General features: G+C 44.1%; 2 protein-coding genes and 1 long non-coding RNA gene across 5 annotated transcripts in view; 2 read left to right on the top strand and 1 right to left on the bottom strand.

Moving 5' to 3' along the window:
* The window catches only part of STYXL2 (serine/threonine/tyrosine interacting like 2), a 30,345-nt gene extending 19,765 nt beyond the window's left edge, over window positions 1-10,580 (top strand). For both annotated transcript variants that reach the window (XR_010996080.1, XR_010996079.1), the window contains one exon: window positions 8,420-10,580. The gene's annotated coding sequence lies outside the window, so the exon portion shown is untranslated. The remainder of the gene's footprint in view (window positions 1-8,419) is intronic.
* LOC137468645 (uncharacterized) lies at window positions 2,039-15,166 on the bottom strand. 2 transcript variants are annotated; one of them, XR_010996082.1, is made up of 3 exons: window positions 14,404-15,166; window positions 8,977-9,071; window positions 2,039-2,648 (listed from the first exon to the last, which is right to left on the bottom strand). It is a non-coding gene; the product is annotated as an uncharacterized lncRNA (long non-coding RNA). The 2 variants fall into 2 exon arrangements; XR_010996081.1 differs by lacking the exon at window positions 14,404-15,166 and having other exon boundaries at window positions 8,977-9,084.
* A 1,147-nt stretch (window positions 15,167-16,313) lies between these two features.
* POU2F1 (POU class 2 homeobox 1) overlaps window positions 16,314-22,036 on the top strand; it is a 112,534-nt gene continuing 106,811 nt past the window's right edge. Inside the window, exon 1 of the mRNA XM_068180519.1 lies at window positions 16,314-16,469. Within this exon, the coding sequence (XP_068036620.1) occupies window positions 16,406-16,469 (64 nt within the window). The 5' untranslated portion in view covers window positions 16,314-16,405. The remainder of the gene's footprint in view (window positions 16,470-22,036) is intronic.

Below are 22,036 nucleotides of genomic sequence, written 5' to 3'. Positions count from 1 at the left end.
TGCCACTTGCCATTAGATTTTTTTACTGGCCATAAAGGAGAATTGTAGGGGAAATGAGACGTGACGATAATTCCCTGTTCTTCAGGCTCCTTTATCAATTCAGTAACAGGACAAATAGCACCAGAAGGTAATGTGTATTGTGGAATATTAACTGCCTTACTATGGGGTAAAGGAGCAGCTGTTTGCAACAGATTAGCAGTCAGAGATGCATCTGTAGGAGATAAACTCGGGGGCAGAAAGGGTGATGTGTCACCCTGCTCTTTTGAGAGTTTTAAAGTTCTTCTAAAAGTTACTATGCCTTATGATATTTACATATTTCAACTGAGTTTTCTTACGCATGTTCATGTAAATAATGATTGTTCTGCATTCTTCTTTGTGGGTGGAGAGAATTGATAGACTGTTGGTTTAACCGGTATGGTTGGAGAGGTGGCAGTTTCACCCACCCAATCCACTGACATTCTTGCTATTATATATATAGTGGAGTCAGAAAATAAAGTTTGCTTTTTTGAGTTTTCTTTCCTTTTACATCTAACTTGCTTCTGTCAGTTATTTCGTGTCGTAGTGTAACAGTGATGTCCCTATTTCCCATTTTCCCCACTACTGACCCATCAATACATCCATGCCCAGTATGTTAAGGGGCACCCAAAAGTAAGGTCAGGTGGATTGTCTGTCCCTTAGACAGAATCAGCTCTACCCTGACCAGAGGGTGATTGGTGGGTTTCCCATTATGGCCTGCCAGAGAAACTTGACTGCTTGCAAAGCAGAGGCTGCCCTTTGTAAGTGTCCTTACGTACCATGGGTATCTGGATTCCTGTGTCAGTGAGAAATGTTGTAAGGTAGGGATGGATCATTAACTTGGAACCATCATCTTGGGACTGAGATCCTCAGCAGTGGGAGTAGCACCCCCCTAGTTTCCTAAATATCCACTCTAGGTTTTGTGCTGGTATGTTTGGATATATTCCTGAGCTTACAGCACTTGCATGCTCTATCTCTTTGAACCATATGGTGTCACCCCGTCTCCAAACACAGATCCCAGAAGGTTAGGAGAAGTAAATGAGGAAAACTTGTCCATTGCCACAAAAGGAAAGTTAGCATCTCAGAGACAGCTCCTTCTCTAAACATATTTTCCATCATCTTTTACACTCAGTAGTAACTGACAACGTTTCTCAGTTTCCCCTTTTGTCTTTCACATGGAGATGGGCTCACTCTTTTACATTTTTTCTAGCTGAGGATCTCCCTTGGTTTTTACCCTCTGGGATGTACAGTGGTATATCTGCCAGCCTACACTGAAGGACATCTTGAAGAGTAATGCCATTTAAGCTTGTCTTAATGGCCAATGCTAAAGATTCCGACACCCCCTCAGCTTCCATTAGACACACATCAGAAGTGTGCAGACTCCCAAATCACCTCCCAGGGATGCAGTTCTGCTGGGAGGAGTTGTCAAGCTCCTGGGGCAAGGAGTGCTGGTCTTTCTAATTCAGCTAAAATCACTGTTTTCACCATGGCTGCATAAAGGCCCTTTAGTTCTTCCTGGCCAACTCTCCTGCCTACCAGGCTCTGCTTCAATCCAATGCTGCTGCTTCCAGCACACATGAGGCCTTAGCATGAGCTGGGTTGGCCAAAGCAGGAGCCTGAGTCACAGAAAGGCCAGGGTCTTAAACAAACACACAAATACAAGCAAAAGGGCTTGTTTTTATTATTATTATTTATCAGGAATTTATCACAGATTTATATTAAATAGTGGGGTAGATTTATATGAAATATTGGGAAAAAATTCCTTACTGTGAGGGTGGTGAGGCCCTGGCACAGATTGCCCAGGGAAGTTGTGGATGCCCCATATATGGAAGTGTTCAAGGCCAGGTTGGATGGGGCTCTGACCAACCTGGTCTGATAGAAAGTTTCCCTGCCTATGGCGGGAGTGTTGGAACTGGATGATCCTTACGGCTGTATCTAACCCAAAACATTCTATGGTTCTATGACTGTTTTCTTCTAATCCACTTACACAGTGCCACTGCCTGGTATGTAGAGGCTGATAATATTATTTCACTGAACTGACCTTATACATGTGTCCACAGCTTGGTCTGATGATACTTACACACTGTAAAATAATCCCTTATTTCTGTGGCAAATCTCTCTTGTGTCGACAATAAAGTACCCTTTATAATTCCATTTTTTGGCAATGTTTACAGCAACATAGCTATTACAAATGTATAGCACATGTAAATAACTTACCTAATATTTTTCCTAGCCACCTTTCTCCTTGGCTCTCCTTCAGTTATGAATGCTTTGGAGAAGAGATCATTCTTAGTGCCTGAAAATGCCTTAGGTTCTAGGGGGAGCTACAGTAAATAAAAAAAATTATGCTGGATTCTATTTTCACTAAAAGAAAAAAAGAAAGACATGTTATAACCCTGATTTGGTGTGATTATACTGTAAATAGGCCATAAACAGTCAAAGGGAAAATAACCCACAATATTCACACCTTTGAGAAACTGTGAGGTGGTAATCGCTATTCTTCCCTGCTGTTCAAAATATTTTCCAAGTGTCCTCAAAACTGCATTGGCAGCAGAATGTGGCCCAATTCAAGGGCTTTAATGCTACTGCTAAGTAGAAATGATTTTTATCCTCGAAATTTTCAGTGAAATAGTCTGTATTTTGCAAAAGAAAAAGCATAGCTATTCACTGCAAAAGCACTAAGAAAAAAGGCAGAGACCATCAGAAATCTTTCTGACAAGACAATTCCATGTCTTAAAAAAAAAATTTGTCCAATTAAGGAAAAAGTACAAATGTTGAATTTCAAAAATAGGCATGTTCTATGTGAAGATGCCAGAGAATTTCAGTGTTGCTTGCTGAAGTTAATAGGGAGCATAATGTCCACTTTATACATGGGGAAACAGGAACAGAGATTTGTCTTCAGCTCATTTTTTCACTTTTCCCTAAGAACTGTTGCACTTTCCGTGCCACACACAGAACTGGCATTTTAAATGGGTGGTGTAGCTTACCTTTAACACCACAACCCTTCTTTACAAGCAGCATGGCTACCTCTGCCTGTCACAATGCTACAGAAGAGCTCTGCCAGAGAATCGTTCCAAAACCTTGCAGGGAGATGCTGTGCTTTTCCTGCCCTTTGTGGTGAGAATCTTTTTCATCTTATATCCATGCCCATACTCAACACTTTAAAATCTTTCACCTTTATGACCTGTTATTTCTCAGCATCCTTTTGGGCTGATAGATAGCTAAGGATATAGATATTTACTGTCACTACATTAATATCCAGAGGTCTTAACTAGCACCAGGACCCCACTGCAGCACATACAGCATGCAGCACAATTCTGGATGTTCTTGCCTTAAAAGACTTGCAAGTTAAATGAATGAAATAAACACAGTCTGGGAGAAAGAGATTGCATCTGTAAGTGTGTTTGAGACCCAGAAACTGAGCATGGCATTGTACATGGATACTGCAGCAGCAGAAGTCTGCAGGAAATTTCAAAAGATAGGGCTAAATTCATCTTGCTAACAAACATTCTCCATGAGCAATCACTCATCTCTCTGTGGCTCAATTAAACACTCTCTGGCCTCCAGAGAGCACAAGCACAACTTTCTGAACTGGTGATTAAGGCCTTTGTCTGTGAGGGGCAGACATATGTTTCTGGCCTTTTTCCACAGAGTGTGTGATGTGAAAGAGTAAAGCATTTATCAGTGCAGGCTTTTCCCCTCCCAAGTCATGGCGGCTGGCTGCTACCTTGCAAAGCAGCAGTGCTGTGCCTTTTTGGCCCATAGCATACTTAAATAACCATTTCAAAAGGAAATAGTTAATGTGGGACTAGTTAACAGAATAATCAGCAGCACTGGAAAAGAGCCTGATGCTTCCTTGGACCCAGATTCAGGTTCTCTGAGTGAGCTAAAATGATGTCTTCTGAGATGGCCTGAACACTGAGCTACTGAATTGAAAAAGGCCCCTCTCTGCTTTTAGTCACCTGCTGCTTATGTGCTGCGTCTTGTTTGTGGATAACGTTGGCATTAGAACTGAAGGTAACTTCATGTCTGTGAGCACAGGCTGGGGAGAAATTCCTCATTGCAGTTTAATGTTTATCCACCATAACCCAGTGTAATTGCAGACTGTCCCTAAAACATGCTGCACTGAATTTTGCAGTGCTTCAATCGTCTTTCAGATCTCGGTCATACTGATGGTACAGGTGGTTTCAAATAGAAATACAGGCCATCACATGGATGGGACATACACTCCTGGCAAAACCGAGAGCTTTACCTATGTTTTCCTGTTTGAGAAGTGATTCAGAAACAATCAGATTGGTTCTGGCTCTGTGTGGCAGATTGCACTTGAGCATGCAGCAGCCTCCTAGCCAGCAAAAACCTGGGCTAAATCACCCACTGGAAGTACAAGCTTGCTTTAGCATTTAACACTTCCTTAGCATTGAACAGTGAAACTCAGCAAAACGTCAGCTTTTACTTTTGCTTTGTCCTAGGCTCAAAGGCTCCCAAGGCTCAAAAGATTGCAAATGCCTCTGGAGTACCAAAGCTTCAAATCCAGTGTAGCCTGGCTATTATTCCTTCAGCATGGGCAGCTACAGAGATGGGGTGAATGCTCCCCATCTAGATACTTTTAAACCCGTGTTTAGCATTAATTCTGTCAGTTTGGAAAGCAGGCAGCTGACAACACAGGACGATGCAATGCCCCGGGCTTCTGCTGGACTTGCACATAGTAAGAAGACCATCGTGTGTTCTTGCTGGAATGGGAGGGGTTTAGGTGAGATTACTGAATGGGCAGAAGAATCTGCTCTGAGGGAAAGGTCTTGCCAAGATTCATGCAGGCAGTGGCATCAGAAAGGTGCTGCATGTGGCACATTACAATGGACACACTAAAAGTCTTCCTATTCCCCTATTCTATCATACAGACTGAGTTACTGTGAAAATCATGTTCCCTGCACGAAGGGGCAGAATAAAATACTGTTTGGCTTAAACCAGTTCCTGCTTGTGAATGTAAATTAAATCTGTTCTCCTTCAAATTTCTTTTGTTCTGCTGCTTTTATCTTTGTGGAAGTTTTCTTTGGTGATTCCTCTGTTGTTCCTCGCCCTTAAAGGTGAAAATCATGAACCCTTTTGAAGTTACAAGCTCTAGGAACATGTCCTAGAGGCAACATGGAGTTACAGAACCCAAATCAGAGTGCACTGGTACACTGGTTTTTCCTGCCCTCCTCTGTGCAATTATTTGGGGGAAAGTTCTCTAGGCCAGAGAAACTATATTCATAACATCCACTATTTAAGCCTCTCACTTGGATTCTCGCCTTGCAGTGAGAACTGACATACTGTCAATGTTGACAGCGCTATGCCAGTTTATTGCACCAGAAGACCTGGCTTTTCCTTTCCTCCCATCTGCAGAGCTTGGCTGCTCCCATTATATGAACCTTTTCTCACTCCTGCCCCTAATAAAATCTCCATGCTTCACATGCTCCCTCAGCCTCCCTTTGATTCGTGCTCCCAGAGTCTTCCTCGCTGCTGACGTCGGGAGCGTGCACAGCTCTGTAATTTCCTGACAGCCTTTTTCAAACACTGCCTTTTAATCAGGTGCTGTGTTTTACCAGCACTTCCTTCTCTCACTGAACGCCTTTGAAGCAAGGCTGCCAACACTGGTGGGGTTCCTTCTCCACTGCCCTTTTTTGTTGTTTCCATACAGAATTCTAGGACAGAATTTTGTAGCTTTTTAGATGCTCTGATTTTTTAATTTTTTTTTTTCTGTGTTGTGATCCTAATTTCCTGCAGGATTTCTTCTTCCTCTCCTGGGAAATTTGTCTCTATTTCTGGCATCTGTCCTTCCTAACCCTTCCCACGTTTCTTTCCTTCTAAAGACAGGGGAAAAGAATCCATTTAATATTTTTCTGTAGTAACGTCTATCTCATCTGTCAATAAATTACCCTTTGCCATCTATGGGAGACCCCTTTGTCTCCCTTCACTGACCTTATTCTGTACCTTGCCTGTTTTTTTTTTTTTAAGGGAGGATGCAATATCCCTTGGCTGTCATTCCATGAAGAACAGCTGTCATTCCTCCCATAGTGTATGCGAATGTGTTTGAGGAGGGAGGGGAAAGGGAGGGGGGAATTAGGGGAGGATGGGGTTCTGCTGTTGGGAAATATGATGGTCCTATTCAGAGTGGTAAATGTTTTTTCATTCATGATATTCCACTGCAATTCTATCTTTTTCTTCAGTGGTTTTAGGCATTCATTTTCTTATTAATCTAACACTCATCTATCTGACATATAACTTCAAGAATATTTATTAACCATATTTTTTTAACTCATTATGTATGCATTTTATAAATGTCTAGTTTCTGCACAGTCTGCGCAACTGTGAATGCTATCTCACTGTCAGAGCTGCAGTCTAATACTACAGAGGTGGATTCAGAAAGCATTATCTGTGGCTTAAAAACATGACTTTGCCATATATTTTCAGTGTTACAAACTGAAATGCTCACTGAGAGGGTTAAAGAACATGGTATAGTCCTGCATGTAACTAGCTAGCTGTGCAAACCTGCAGAAGGAAGGGACAGATCCATGAATCCAGCAATTCCTGCCTTGTTCTTATTCCTCCTTGTGTTTTTGAAGCACTGCAGACTCCCAGATAACTCATCACAGAGCATTCCCTGCATTTCTCATGGTCCAAGGGCTTTGTGCATAGCACAGGTACATGTTCCCTTCTACCTGCTCCCACACACAATCTAACCATAAATTAGTACAGTTTGAAAAAGCAAATACTAGTTTTGATCAAATTCTACCAATGTATTTTAAGAAACAAAGGAAGTAAATCCACCAAAAGTGCTCTCACCTCTGTACCTTCTGGCAATGACACTTCTTAATGCACTTATTTTCACAATATGGGTGTGAAATAAGGAAATGCAGTTAATTATCTATGGTGTGCATAGAAACACACCAAAGCAACCCCAAGGCACAAGACACAGCACGTGCTGGCGCCCTTATTCTCTGAGTACCTGAATCAAAAACCTGGTGAAACACACTGTGAGTCTTGTTTGATCCAGCCTTGGGGTTTCCTTTGTTTGGAAACCAGCAACAGGCACCATGTTTGTGTCACAGGCCAGGTCCAGGCATGGCCTCTGGACCTGTGAACTCAGAGGCATTCCAGAGGCCCAGACTAGCAACACTAGAGAGAGACTGAAGAACTTAAGACAAAGTCAAAAAGAATGTCTAGATACAACATACATGCCAAGCTCCTCACTTCCTTGTCCTGTGCTAGCAGGACATCAGCAGAACGTATTTTCTCTTAAAAGCACTATAGTAGTTGTTTTACAACTGTTTTGTGATTGATATCCACTCTGGCCCTTTCTCTCTCATCTGATGGCTCTGGCAGTCCCTGCTTGATGTAGCCATCCCAGCTGAAAAGGTAACCCACCTCCACAGCTAGAAGTAATAAATTCTTTAGCCACCACAACAAAGTTCATTGATATGATCTTGAATTAATCACTCATGTCTGCAGTTCTCAGTCTAGGATATTACAGTAAATTGGTATCAGCTGAAATCAGATTTACATTAGTAAATGTATCAGGGTATGAGCTGAACAGTTTGCACTGGCCACACCACTCGTTCAGCCATCTCTTCTTTGGGATAACTACTTCCAGCACCTTACTAATGCAGCCAGCTGAACAGTGATATCAAACTTCTCCAGGGGGAATCACTATGGCTTGGGAACCAGAGCCCTTTACTACCCTAGAAACAATCCGAGCCTTCAAGGACTAAGGCTCTGTCTGAATATGGAAATCGAGTTTTCAAATGTATTCGAATGCTAGTAATACCAACCTTGCTCCAGCACCAGGAAGAAGGTGTGAGTTTACTGAAGAATGGCTCTTGGCTACTGCCATCTTCAGGACTATCCCATGTTAATTAATCAGGTCTCTTGTAAAAAGACACCTGGCAACTGGCAACTGGCAGAGTACCTGCACGAACATTATCAGCCTTGAGGCTGAGAAACTTTTAAATAGCCTTAGTAATAGAATACTAAACTTTGAGCAAGTTAACGTGGGTGGAATAATTGTCTGCTCGAAAGAGGTGCCTTTTTCTCATTCTATTCCTGTTGTTGAATCCTTATCTCCTGGATAAATAAAAACAAACCCCCCAGTTATTGTTCTCGTTCACCTTTTGACTCTTGATTAGATTTACTGCAGATACATCCCTTTGGCAATGAAAATAGAATCAACACATTTCTGATGCACTCCAGTGGAATTCTCAGCCCCTGCTCCACCCTCAGACCATCAAGGTCCTCGTTTTCTGAATGGCAGTTAATTACCTGTCCTTCTAAGCACGTGGATGAGCTACAACTTTCAGAGAGATCACTTGCCCTGATTAACAGACTGTTCTGTTTCACTTTGAATATTTATCTTATTTTTAATCCTCAGCACTTGGAGCCAAACCTGATGCCTTTCTGAAGAGAGAAGCTCACGGTGATACAAGCTGCCTTGCTCGGGCTGCTTCTCCTTTCTATATTTTTCAGTGTTTTCCCAGATGAGGCCCCAGGATTATTGCAAACGAGTCCCAGGAAGAAATGCTGCTCAATTAGGCGAAAAGAAACTCGAAGGAAAAAAGGAGTAGAGCCAGCAAATTGCTTGAGATAACAATCTCCCCCCACCCGTGTGTCTCTGTAACTAAGAGGATTAGCTGAACTTTCTGTGTCACACCAAAACTGACAATAAGCAACAGTGACTTCCCCCCGCTGGCACTTGTACCTTCACATGTTTCATTTTCTTGCCCACACTACTGCTTTGCCCCTTGCTGATTGTATGACAAACTTGGGGATGAACATGATGGCTCTTTCCTTTCCTTTAAGATTTATGACTTAAAGCCAAATAAAACCCAACTCAAGTTATTACATGCTCTGTTTCCTCCTAACAACAGCTCACTTTTAACAGTGTAAGCTAAGCAAGGAAACATGGAAATATGGTCTCCTTGATCTCACCTGATCTATCTGCTGCTAGAGATGCAAACAGCAGCCTCAGGTCTGCCAACACGGGAGCAGGCATAAAGACATCCTTTGGGAGCAGGACCAAACGTCTGGAATATATAAAGAAGAAGTCCCATCAAAATTCAAAGTAACTGGGTTCCGTGTAGATACAGCACTGCCAGCAAGGAGCGGGATGTTTATTTCAAGTTAAGATTTATCATTCTGTGGTAGGAGGACTACCTAGGGTAGTCTTGCAGTGAAAGGAAATAAACTTTGTTAAAAAACTCTGTCACCAGTTATGGAATCAGCCCCATGTTCCTCTGACAATGGTGTACACGTGATGAAAAGAGTATGACTTGTGGCTGAAGATGATCAAACATAAAATAATTCCAGTTTCTAAAGTAAACTAATTCCTTTGGCTGACCTGTGTAGAACATCACTCTAAACCTGGTGAACTCCTTTCCCTGAGCTCGCCAGAGAATGTGTACAGAGAGACAAAGTTCTATGAGACAAGGCAGAGGAGCATTCTCCCAACCCGCACATGCTCCCTCCCTTCTCTTCCCTGAGTTTCCACAGAAGACCACAGCAGAAGGTGGTGAAAAATCCAAAAGATGAATGTCTCTGATACCTGAAGGGCTGCACACAGGCACACTAAGTAAGCACCTGTGCCACAGTGAAGAAGGAAGTTGAAAGCAAGAAGGAGGCAGGAGAATTAGAAATTTTTTCACACTGATGTAAAGCAGATACCAACACACAAAAAGGAAACGTTATGATAAAATGAGGTGGGATGTGGGACTCAGGTGATCACCACCAGCATAAGGATTGAAGGGAAATGCTGACGCAGCAAAATCTGTAGGCAGTATGAGGGTTGGGTCATAAAATGCATGGGACTTGCCAGTTCTTGTAAAGCATTTTACTGAACTAGGCATCTGTGCTGTGTGCCCTCTCATTGCTACACAACTCCCTGGACCTAAATTAAATCACTATGGCACTTCTGCCATGTTAAACGGTCCGAGCAGGTACTCTCAGGCCACATAAATTCAGTGAAGTAGTGTTTTGGGTGTCCCTATACAGCTTTATTTGTGATCAAAGGGTATGGTGTTGTGGGGGAGAAATACTTCCAGACAGATTTAGACTTTTACTCCAAAAATCTGTTCAGACTGAGGCATTGTAAAAACTGCCCGGTGTATTGCCATGGGGCAAGACTGCCTTGTCACTTTGTAGCAACCCCTGTCTCGCCTATATGGAGCAGCAGTTTTAGTTCAAAGGGATCCAGGTCCATTCTCTTTCCCCATTTACATGAAATGGGACTAGAGTGGAGTGTGGCAGCCTATTAACAGTGCCCCACAGCATTGCAAGAGTTCTGCCTAGACAGTGAAGGACACCGTGTCCAATTGAAATTACAGAGGAATTTGGGGTAGGCAGAATGTAATTACACAATTGGAATTTAAACTGTGAAATTAAAAGGAAATATTCAAGGATGAAGGGGCAGAGAGAATCCCTAATCTCCAGCCAGGCTAGGCTGTGTGACAGAAAAGTCCCTTTCTGAAGAGGGAATAAGCAAAGAGCTGTCCTGGAAGAAAGGGAGGTAGAGAATAAAGACAATGTTTTCAAAAGCACCCTAACTCCAGCTGTGTGTTTGTTTCATAGGCTACGTCTATTCTACAGAAAACCTTGCGGTTGCTAAAAGGCATCAGATGTGTCCCTCTTGGCCCCCTCTTCACTGAGGTCAAAAACAATTTGGTTCCTCATGTAAGCAGCACCAAAGCATTCCCAAGGTCTACAGCAGAAAGCGTGCTGTACAACTGGTCAAAAAAAGGAGTTCAGCCCTGGTTTTCTTATAGGTACAAACCAGAATTTGCCCTTCTGCCCGAGTTTTTCACACTGCTGGCACTCTTGCTTTAGTATCTGAGCTTTTCCCAAGTCTTAAGTTAGTAATCATCCTAACAAAAACCAGGTATTTTTAAGGGTTTTGCTGTAGAAAGGGGAGGAAGAGAAAAACGCTGAAAGCAGATCTGTGACAGTTTTGAGTGGCAACTTGAATCAGGCAATTGCAAATCCCACTCCTTAGAGATCTGAATCAAGTTGTAGGACCTCATTGTTGTCCCTCTCAGAGCAGAGAAACAGGTAAAGATGCAGCCAGCCTTGTGGGTCTCTGGGAGAGGAACAATAACTGCTGAATAGGGTCCTTCAATCAATGCACAACCGAGAGAACTGGGGGCTCTTCTTCTTGGGCTGCCCAGCTACACATGCAACCAAAGACAAGTTTCTTAATTTCTCTGCTTTAGTTTACCATTGCTAAAAAAAGCACAGCAATAATTTCCTAAATTTTCAAAGCTGGTGATTTGTAAGATGTAACTGGTTAAAATGGGGAGGTTCAGAAGCTGCATTGATGACAACTATTGAAATGCATACAAAAAACTGAGCTAGAGCTAAAGTAAGTGCAGGCAAAGCAGCAGAGAGTGAGAAACAGATTGAAAAACCCACCTGAAAAGATAAGTGTCCTTTTAGTAATTACCTCTCCCTTTCCTGAGGATGTGTGAAGGTTCTGAATTACAGGGTTTTTAAAAAAATATGAAAATGAAAAATATGCTTCTTTTTGTCCATGCTCCATTTCTTATCTCCAAAAAAGCAGTTAGCTGCACTTGGGAGGGGCAGAGTATTATGAGATGGTACAACTTTCCTGCTATAATTTTATTATCTTTAAAATTCAGAGGAGTGGCAACAACTCTCAGAAATAACAGATTCAGGGTCATCCTTTCTCCAGTCCAGAGACAATAGAATAGGGTCAGAACCGAAGGCAGAAAGCAATCTGGTCAAAGGCAGCCAGAGGAGTGTGCAAGGGGAAAAAAATCAGCCAATATATGCAGTGGACAGTCTCCATTTCTCTTCTGCTGTTCGTGCTCAGCACTCACAAGGTGCGTAGGAAGGGGATTTGAAGAGGGGGAAAAGTATAATAATGGAAAGAGATACTACTGGTGGGTCCCAAGCCTTGGGGATAAGGGTGGACTCTTTCCCATGCTTGGGAACAGGAGGAGGGCGGGGAGCAACACAGGAGAAAAAGGAAAAACAGCTTTGTGGTACTGAACTGCACAGCCTCCAAGCACCTAGGTGCAAGTCTGTGTCCCACTAATGTCGGTTGTGACACTGGAGGGACTATGCATAGTCTTTGCGTTGCTTTTCTTCACTTCTCCTCCGCAGTCAAGAAGGTACTAATCCTATTTTTCCCTCCTTTTTTCCCTACCAGCTCTCTAAATTGCAAGCTTTTTGAGAAGCAGTGTCTTTTGCTATCGATAGCATGTTCAAAAAATAACATTGTAGCAGGGAAGCTGCCGGTTCCTCTGTCAGGTTGCGTATGAGGATGAGAAATAGGAAACAGACAGAAACACACAGATAAGTTTAATTAAATGTGAGACGATCTGTGCAGTCCCCAAGTGAAAGGAATACAGAGGTTTCTGAGGATGTATGTATGAAAACACAAGGGGCAAAGAAAGACTGTTTTGAGGCAGAAGCGTCTAATTATCTGGATGACCAAAGGGAAAGCAGAAGTAAACGTGATTTTAGTAACAGGCCCTTCTGTAGGAGAGAAATCTCATGTGAAGAAAACAGGCTAGAAAGAAGGGGGACATCGTGTGAGAAAAGCAGCATCTGGGATTCACATCTGAGTGGCACGGTGGAATTGGAGCAGAGCAGATAAGTTTGCTCTTAATTTCGCTATACACTAGAGCTGTTTCATGAAAAGGATAATTTCCTTCCCAATGTGCTTTTTGTTAAATACTGTGATTTGTGTTTCTTTTGCTCCCTGCCTTCCCACCTCATGCTTCTTTTGTCCTCTGCCTCCCTACCTTAAAAAAAAAAAAAATTGTCTGTGAAACACTACTGAATTAATTCTAGCAGGAGATAGAAAATTCAGAAGGTCACATAGCAATCATAGAAAATTTGGGGTTATGGGCACAAGTCAAGCAGGCCAATTAGGGTTAGAAATTAAAAGGTATCTGGTTCAACATCAAACAATGGACGCAGATATGCTGCAGAGCTTTAAAAGATCCTCAGATACCATTTCTCCCCTTTACATGTGGTGTTGATTTTGAACACTGTGTTGTTTTTCACCACCAGAAAATCTTTTTAAAGCAAAATCCCTGTGAGAGGCAATTCTGTGTGGCTGACAAGCCCAGCCAGAAAACAGAATCACAGGGTCCTGCTTGCTGCTCGCTGCTCGCTGCTTTGGGCTCTGTTTCAGCACATACTTCACCACCAGTGTGAGCCCAGTCTCACTGACTGCAGCTGAACAACCAACTTTCTTACTAATGTTGTTTTGTGAAATGAATCCAGTGTGCTCAGCTCCTCGTAGGACTAAACCTTGTATCATCTTTGTGTCCAATTATCTTAAATTTCAAGTATTTCCAGCAAGTTGCTCATGAGTAAGACACCAATCAGGCACTATGTGGCATTCACAATTGAAAGAGAGGTAAAATTTATCTGATAAATTATTCATCACTAATGATTTGGCCAGCTTTCCTGGATATATAGCCACAGGGATGTATGACACCTTGGGGAAGGCATCAGATAGAGATGCATTCAAAGAAAACTAGAGGAGAGGATGCAGACATAGATCCAGACTAACCTTTACAGGTAGAGGGAGAGCACCTATGTGGCTCGACTGAATTAAGTTCTCTTTATAGGTGGTCAATTAGAAAACACAGAGCAGGTTAATAACTACCAGAAAATGACAAAAAAGCCACAAACAAACAAACAAACAAAAATCCCACCAAAAATAAAAACACCAAACCACTAGCAACTACTTGTTTTCAGACATCTTTCCTGTGGTAGCTGTGGGTTCCAGCTAAGTGTGCAGAAGCTGAGCGAGAGCAAAGGCTAAATCAGGTGTGGTAATGGGAGCAAATTCTCCCCAGCAAGAAGCTGCTGGGATCAGGGAAGAGGTTACTGGGAAGTGGCATGCCGGACTGAGAAGAGTCTTTGGGTGAGATAGGGAGATACGGGAGAGAATATTCAGCGTAGGCAGGATTAGAGCTGTGCAGAGTCTTAATCTAGGCAGCCCTTTCTCTCCACGTTTATCTGTCCTGGTGCAGCCCCTGCGTGCTGCAGTGCTGGTATAACCTGGCCATAAAACTGGATTAACTGGCCCGCGAGGATCATGGCTGAACTGAAGAGGAGCACGACAATATGCCTTTGTTTACATGTTCGCTCCTGTGAGTGCAACACAGATCTTCAGGAGACAAAGTGCTTAATTGCTGGTTTAGGGTGTCAGCAAATGAATGTGCATGAGTAGGACTGGTGTTAGGGGAAGCTTTTTGCTCTCTCACAGTGCAGTCCATTTCTGCTAGTGTTTTCTGCAATAACAAGAGGTTATTTTATAGGATGGCAAGAAAAAAAATCCCACTACCAGAGGACCTTATTTAAAAAAAAAAATGACAAAATTACCTTTCTGATTCACCCCTTGGAGATACACCCTGCTGTCTCCCTCATTCAGCCTTTCCTTTTTGGCTCTCTCTTACCAATGAAAAAAAACTAGTGGCTGTCTCTGATACGACTTCTAATTTCTTCAGCAACAACATGCAAGAACAGATCCCCAACAGCTCCTCTTACACCACAATGTTTTGCACCCCAGAAGAAAATCCAGCTTGGACTCTGACCCATCTGAGTTAATGACTCTTGGAAAACGTTGAGACCAAGTCCTTAATGAATGCCATTCTATACCAGCCTCCCTTTCTTCTTTTTCTGGAAGTACATTACAAAGCTCAGGGATAATGTGTATTTACGCAATAGTACAATGTGAGTAAGTTTTATTTTTACTCTGCCAAATCTGTCAGGAATTAACGAAGTTTTGCCACTCTGGCTAATTGTTCGTCCTGATTTGGAAGCTTTGAATCTCAAGCTAATTTTATTTGTTGGTCCCCCTGGTCTCATATTTACTCCCCTTTAACGAGGGAGGCATGAAACCTGACTCCCCTTCCAGGACAATTTGACGCGGGAAGTGTAAGAGGATAAAGTATTTGAGAAAAGCATCCCAGGAGCATTGGGTTGCCCAGAACAAGGGAATGTTCGGGTGGGGTTTTTTGAACAGAGGAGAATCGCTCCCGTGCAATCACTCTTTTCCAGAGGAAAACCAGACCCTCGCTCAGGCACCCTCCTCCATGAGAACCACAGGTTCTGCGATTCCATTTTTCCTGGATGCAATTCCTCTTTATTCACAGGGGCTTAGTCCTGCCCATGGATGCAATTCCTCTTTATTCACAGGGGCTTAGTCCTGCCCAGGGCTCAGGCAGTACCTGGGTGCAGGTGCAGTCCAGACGGGTATTTCCACAACACCCCTCACAGACACAGCGCCTTTGGAGCGGCCGTTCACCGGGAGGCTCCTGACAGGCACCTGTCCCACACAGATTATTCCAAGCTTTAACCCCTCAAAAATCTCCCTACCTGCCCACTAGTGATTACCTCAGTTTACCTCAAAATCTTCCTTTTCTTCCCTATAGATTACCTCAGATTTTACCTCAAAAATATGAATTTTGTCCCTGATCATTACCTAGATGACCCAGCATGAAAATCCAATGGCTACATTTACGTTATCCTCAAATTATTCATTCTGGCCCTAAAGATTCAATCAGATTTTTCCTGCAAAATACTTATTTTTCCTTAGAGATGACCTCAAGTTTTCCCCCCAGATTTTCCCGTCACTAGTAATTACCTCATTTTTACCTCAATATGTCCATTCTCTCCACTAGAGATCATCTCAAGTTTTAGCCCCACAATTTTCCCTTCCCATCCACTACTGACAGACAGCTTTGGTTTTACCTCAATATGTCACTTCCCACCCCTACTGATTAACTCAGATTTTACCCACAAAATTTCCTCTTCCTGCCCACTCCTGATTACCTCAATTTTACCTCAAAATGTTTGTTCTCTCCCCTCCAGTTTTATCCCCAAAACCCTTCTTTCCTGCCCACTGCGGATAACCTTGTTTTTACCCTAACACATCCATTCTCTGCCTCCTCTCCACCCCTTAGATTTTTCCCACCTAAACATTCATTTTGTCCCCTGTAAATTACCTGGATTTTACAACCACAAAAAAAAACAAACCCCTAATGACCACGGGGAGGATCTTTTCGGGGGTGGGGGGGTCGGACCGCCCCGTGCCCTGAGGGGGCGCGCGGGGGGCGCCTCAGTGCGCACGCGCCTCCCCCCATCGCCCGCCGGCAGCTGGGGGGGGGAGCGAGCCGGTCCGACCGCGCCGCGCATGCGCGGCGCCGCTCCGCGCCCTCGCCGGGAAAGCGGCCGAGGAGAAGGGAGGGGAGGGGGGAGCGCAGAGGCCGGGGCGCATGCGCGGAGCAGCGGCGGCGGCGCGGGCAGGGAGGGAGGAGAGAGGGAGGGGAAGGGGAGGGGGGAGGGTTTATCGCGCGGCCGATTTTTGGTTAAAATATTCAAAATGGCGGACGGAGGAGCAGCGAGTCAAGATGAGAGTTCGGCGGCGGCGGTGGCGGCGGCGGCAGGTAATCATTACTGCGTTTTACATATTCATATTCATACTCGCGCGCGCGGGGCGCACCCCCCCCCGCCCGCCCGCCCGGCCCCGCTTAGCATAATTTATTAGTACTCAGGATTATTATAATTAACGGCACAGGAGGGAGCGGGGGGGGGAAGGAGAAGGAGAAGCAGAGCAGCCTCCCCGCGCTGGGGAGATACACACACACACGCACACGCACACACCGTCTCTCCCGCACACGGAGCCCGCACGCCGGGGCACCGGCCATGGGGGCGATGGGCGGCGGCGGCGCGGCGAGGCGGAGGGGTCGGGGCGGGAGGGAGGGGGGACACACACGCCGGGAGGGAGCGGGGAGGCAGCCCCACACCCAAAAGCGTTCGGGGGTGGCTTGGCCGCCACCCGGCCCGCACGCCCACAATAAACCCGCTTTACATATTCATGGCGGGGGGGGAAGGGGGGGATGCTGGAGGAGCGATCCCGGCCGGTCGCCCGAGTGGGGCAGGGTCCCCCCGGCGGCGGGGCGGAGGGGGCCGGGAGTGCTGGCCCCTGGCTGGGGCCTGGGGAGGCAGATAGACTCGGTTTCCTTATCGCTCCCGTCGTTGCCCCCCTTCCCCGCAACACCCTCCCCCCCGCCAAGCCGGGGTTTATTTCCCCAGAGCCTGGGCCTTGCAGCGTGGGGTGGGTGGGTGCGGGGAGGGGGGCAGGAGCAGAGCGTGGTTCGGCTTTTTCATTTAAAGCTCCCCCCCTCTCCTCGCAAGGGGCGGGTTCGGTGGGGGGTGACTGCGGGGTGCACGGGCAGAGCCCTCCCGAGCCTTTCTGCGGCGGGAGAGGGACCCCCCGAGGGCTGGCTTTGCCCCCCAGCCCCGAGGGCCGGGTCCGCACGCCCCGAGGGCCGGGTCCGCACGCCCCGAGGGCCGGTTCTGCCCCCGCGGTGTTTGCCCCGCTCCCCCTTTGCCCCAGGGCACGACGGTGCTGGTCCCGTCCCTCTCCGCCGCGCTCTCCCTCTCTTCCCTCTCTCTCCTTCTCATTTGAATAATGTCTAATTCGGGGAGGTTTATATTATTGAAATGGCCGCCCGGCTTTCCCCGCCTCTCATGTTTAGTAATTCAGACCTTTAATAACAGCCACTCAGAGCCCAACGCCGTGTTTATATTTTACATTCGCCCCATGTGCTTTTGTGGTTCAATATGATTCTTCTTTCTCGCTCTCTCGCTTTTTTTTTTAAATTTTCTTGGCAAACCCACAGGGCCCCGAGATCAAACCCAGGCTGTGTGAGGAGAGGAGGGGGAGAGCCAGGCCCCGGCTCCTCTGGCAAGCGCCTAGGCCTCACTCTGCTGCTTGATTTATTTACTAATAACCAAAATGACCCCCCCATCTCCACTCCACCCCTGCCAGCAAAAACAAAACCCTCCTGGGGCTTGAGCAGCATCAGATCTGCTCACAGATTCTCAAACACTCATGTCTTTTAAATAAGGAGCTTATTTTTAATTTATAGCAACTCAAGACTGTAAAGCTGTTCCTTTCATATCAGCTTTTCAGAGGCTTGGGCATTTTTGGTCCCTTTGTCCTTGATTCTTTTCCTTAAAGGAGAGTTGCTTCTAATTTACGTTTCCTGGCACTGAGAGGGCTATAGAAGACACACTCAAAATCTAAACAGCTTTCCTCCTCCCTCTGAACACAAACAGAATTGAATACATTGAAGATAATCTTATTCACCTTCTTTTTGCTTAATGTGGATGAGGTCTAACAGTGCACTGTGTCAGATGCTTTTGTCACTGCTTGTATCTTTGACTGTTCTGGGTTGAGGTTTTTTTTTTTTTTCTCTCTTTCATTTAGATTTTGCTTTCAAGACAGAAGATACCACTAGGCAGTACAGGGTATAGAAAGGAAGATAAGTTTTCTGTGATTGTGTCATAAGAACGCCAAGTGAAAATTGAATTTAATCCTCTTAAATTGTCTGGAGTAATTCAGTTTTAAACCAGATATTAGTCTACTTAGAAATAAAACAAATGGGCTACTTGATTGGGGGGCGGCAGTAATTTAAAACAGAAAATATTTATGCAGGGATGGGTTTCAAATAAAACTGTAGGTTTTCATTAGTGACCATTGTTTTCACCCTGTGGAGAAAAAGGACCTAACAGCAGGGTACTTCAGAGTAGCAGTGCCAGATTAGCATGTAAACATCTTTGAAACACCACTAGGAAGAGCGTTCACGTGCAAGTGCAGATGGTGTATTTTGTAGTTTGGTTCTAAATTTAATTTGTCACAAAATACTGCACTGCAGCTAATGAAAAGCATTTTGATTTAAAAAATAACGACTCAGATTATTTATCCTTTTTTCTTCAACCTCGGCAAAGACAGGCCTTGAATACAAGAAGGAAAAAAAAAGCTGTAGAAGCTGTAATGAGACTGTTCAGGTGACTGACTGTTTCACAGACCAACAGCACAAGGCTGGCTGGACAAAAAGCAGTAATATGATTTCATGCCTTAAATAGCATATGTTTTTGCACTCGCTTCACAAGATGTGGTCAAGCCGATGATGTCATTGGCCAGAGGACAAGGTGCAGTTAATTTGATTTATTGACCTGGGGTGAGGTGTAGCACTGAAACCTTCTCATAGGGAAACCATTTATCTGAGGACAATTTCCTTTATAGCAGCAATTTAACCACTGCTGAGACTGTAGATATTTTATCCAGCATGATAAAAATGTACATTGCATCTTGCGAGCAAAATTTCTTTGTCACTGACGTTTTAGTAATTTTTATAGAATGGCATACTGGACAGTGGCCTTGTGCAGTCTTATGGCTGAGCTGGGGTTTGTAACGCTGAATTCAGGTATTTACATGCCAAAATACAGATGTATTTCTCTCAAACATGTATCTGTGTGCCTGTTTTGCGGCTTAAAATTTTACTGGAATGTGCTGGGGATAGAAATGTGTCTTCACCAGTGAAGCCCATAGGTAACATGTTAGCATAATGCACCTTTTCCCAAACCTTGGCATCACCTTCACTTGTCAGAAGGTGCCCTGACTGCTGTGTGGGTATTACTGCTCAGTCTTGAGTGTTTGTCTGAGTCTCAGACTTCTGTGTTAATTTGTCACAGGTAGGTGTCAAATTTTAAGCTGCTCCTTGGACCATCTTTGTATGTTTGGGGTCAGAGAATAAAATAAACTTTTTCTTCACTGTTGTCCATCTGGCTGTTGTGAGACTGGAGGCTTGTCCTACTGTTACAGTGCTTCCTAATTTTTATCAGGAGAATATACTCTATTTTGGCTGTCTTTTCAGCTTTTAATATATTAGAGACAGAAGGAAGTGTCCTCCTGTGAAATAGTTCCGCCGCCTGATTACATCTACTTATTTATTGAGGTGATGCTGCATTTTTTTGTCTTTTTTTTTCTATTTTTGAAAACTGACCAAGACTTAGCAGCTGGTTGGGAAACAGGCTAAGCTATGCCCTTAGCCATGCTGCTGCATGTGAAGCAGAATTGGGAAGGTGTGTGTCAGGATGGTTTTAAAACAGGAGAAGCTAGAGCTTCCCTCTTGCTTTCCAGAACGAAGGGGGAGAAATCTAAGCTTCCCACCCTGTTATTTAAATAGGAAAAAAAAAATCTCAGGTTTGCTGTCACTATCAATTTCTCTGAGATTAGCCTGCAGCTGTAATTCAAGCAGTAGATGTTAATACTGGCTCCCTGATGCTGGATCTGGATACCTTGTGAATGCTTGTCTTGGCAAAACACGGTGGTGATGTCCGGATGTGCCTCATTGGACTGGATTGGTGAGGTTGCTTTCACCTTGGTCTGTCTGTTAAGCCCAAGGAAGCACCAGCATACTCTGTGTTGGGAGTCCCTTGTGTGTGAAGAAGTGCTGTTCCTACTTGGGCATGATCATAATAATTTATTGCCCAGAAAAATGAGGTTTGGAATAATATTGTCACTGAAATAATAGTTGTCAGATTTCAAGCAGTAAATTCCACATTTAGAGTAGCACACTTGTGCTGTTTTCTTTATATTCAGATGTGTGAGGATGCCCATGATGTTTTTGTTGGGTTGATCTGTCATCCAGTTTCTTGCTGTTAAATAGGGTGTAAGTCCCTCTTAGGCAGGTTTGTTTACTCTCCTGTTTCTCTGGCAAATTAGCAGTGTTTTTTTGTAGCATGCATTGAGTTTTCATTTGCTTTCCTTAAATTTTGATTCCTGTGGAGTTCAAGATTTAAAAACAGGTTGCAGTATCATCTTCTATTCCTCTTAAACTCTTGTTGCCCTCAGGACAATAATCTTGATATTTCTACTTTATACAGCTGACAATTAGGCAGCCTCTGCTCCTTGCACTTACAGCTTTATTATTTTTATCTTGAGAGAATCAGTGACAGTCCTGGCAAATGACTGTCTTTTTTGACATGCGTATTTTGAGTCTTGGTGACAAAGCTGTTGTCAAAAGAAGGTGTTGAACAAAATTGAGTATGACTTGAGCGTTCCAAATGTGATGGGCTTGGCTGTGCTTAAGCTGGAATGTGAATGAAAGACTATCTCGGGTTGCTGGATAGACTTACAGTGCTGGCTGTTCACTACTGCAGAGATTTGCTTGTGTTAACAAATCCCCCTCCTTTTCCAAATGTGCTTCATTGTTACACAGAGCAAGTTAAGTGTGGGAATTGTTGGGCTAAGTGTAGGAGATAAATTTAAGGGAAGATACCGGTCTTGGTTAGGGTGTATTAAATAATTGCCAGCATTTCACATGAAATGGTTTTACAATGGAAATCTAAGGGAAAAAGAATCCGTAGATGTATTTTCCTTTCTGTAGCTCTTTGCATTAAATTTCTTGAATTGTGTGAATAGGCCCTCATGCTGCTTCATATGCACTTATTTTTCTCTATAGAAAAGGAAATAATTAAGATCTCAGTATTATTCCTTTCCCTAGTTTCTTATTACAAAACTATCTAGGAAATACCTACATTTGTTAACTGTATTATATATGTGAGCTTTATAGTGCATTAGAAAGTCTTTGCAAAAGGAGTTTTTTATGGACTGCTACTGACTAATTGAATTCTTTTAGGGTTAATAACACAGTTGAGTGATGAAATGTTGGTTTGGTGTAGAGGATTTACTGGGTTCCAATCCGGAGTTTGTCACCAATTTTGATTGCTTTGCTGTTCTGGGCTAAATCTGTGTAATGGGAATTATAGAGCACATTTTCACAGGGGTGTTGCTGGGGGAAAAATTAGCTAATGTTTCCTGGTGTCTCTGAGGGTAAGAGGGCTTTGATTCTTCTGCTTTTACATGCAATCATCCAGGCTGATGCCCAGGTCGAACTTTGCCGAGGATGTTTCAGTGCTGGCACTGTTGGCACACTCGTGTCAGCGATGGAGGCCTCCCGTTGTACAGGCACAGATTACTGTCAGTTCTAACTATGGTGTGATGCAGATCTGCTCCAGGGTATGCAGTTCAGTGACAGCTTAAATCAGGCCCAGCCTGTCCTCATCTCCTTGTGTGTTCCTGCCTCCTTCCTTGCACTGGTGCAGATGCTTGCTGGATTCCTTTGCTGAGCTAGTTCGGGGAATTAAATTGGCAGAAAAC

Source organism: Anomalospiza imberbis, chromosome 2, assembly GCF_031753505.1.
Source record: "Anomalospiza imberbis isolate Cuckoo-Finch-1a 21T00152 chromosome 2, ASM3175350v1, whole genome shotgun sequence".
Taxonomy (NCBI): domain Eukaryota; kingdom Metazoa; phylum Chordata; class Aves; order Passeriformes; family Viduidae; genus Anomalospiza; species Anomalospiza imberbis.
This window is presented reverse-complemented; position numbering and strand designations above follow the sequence as displayed.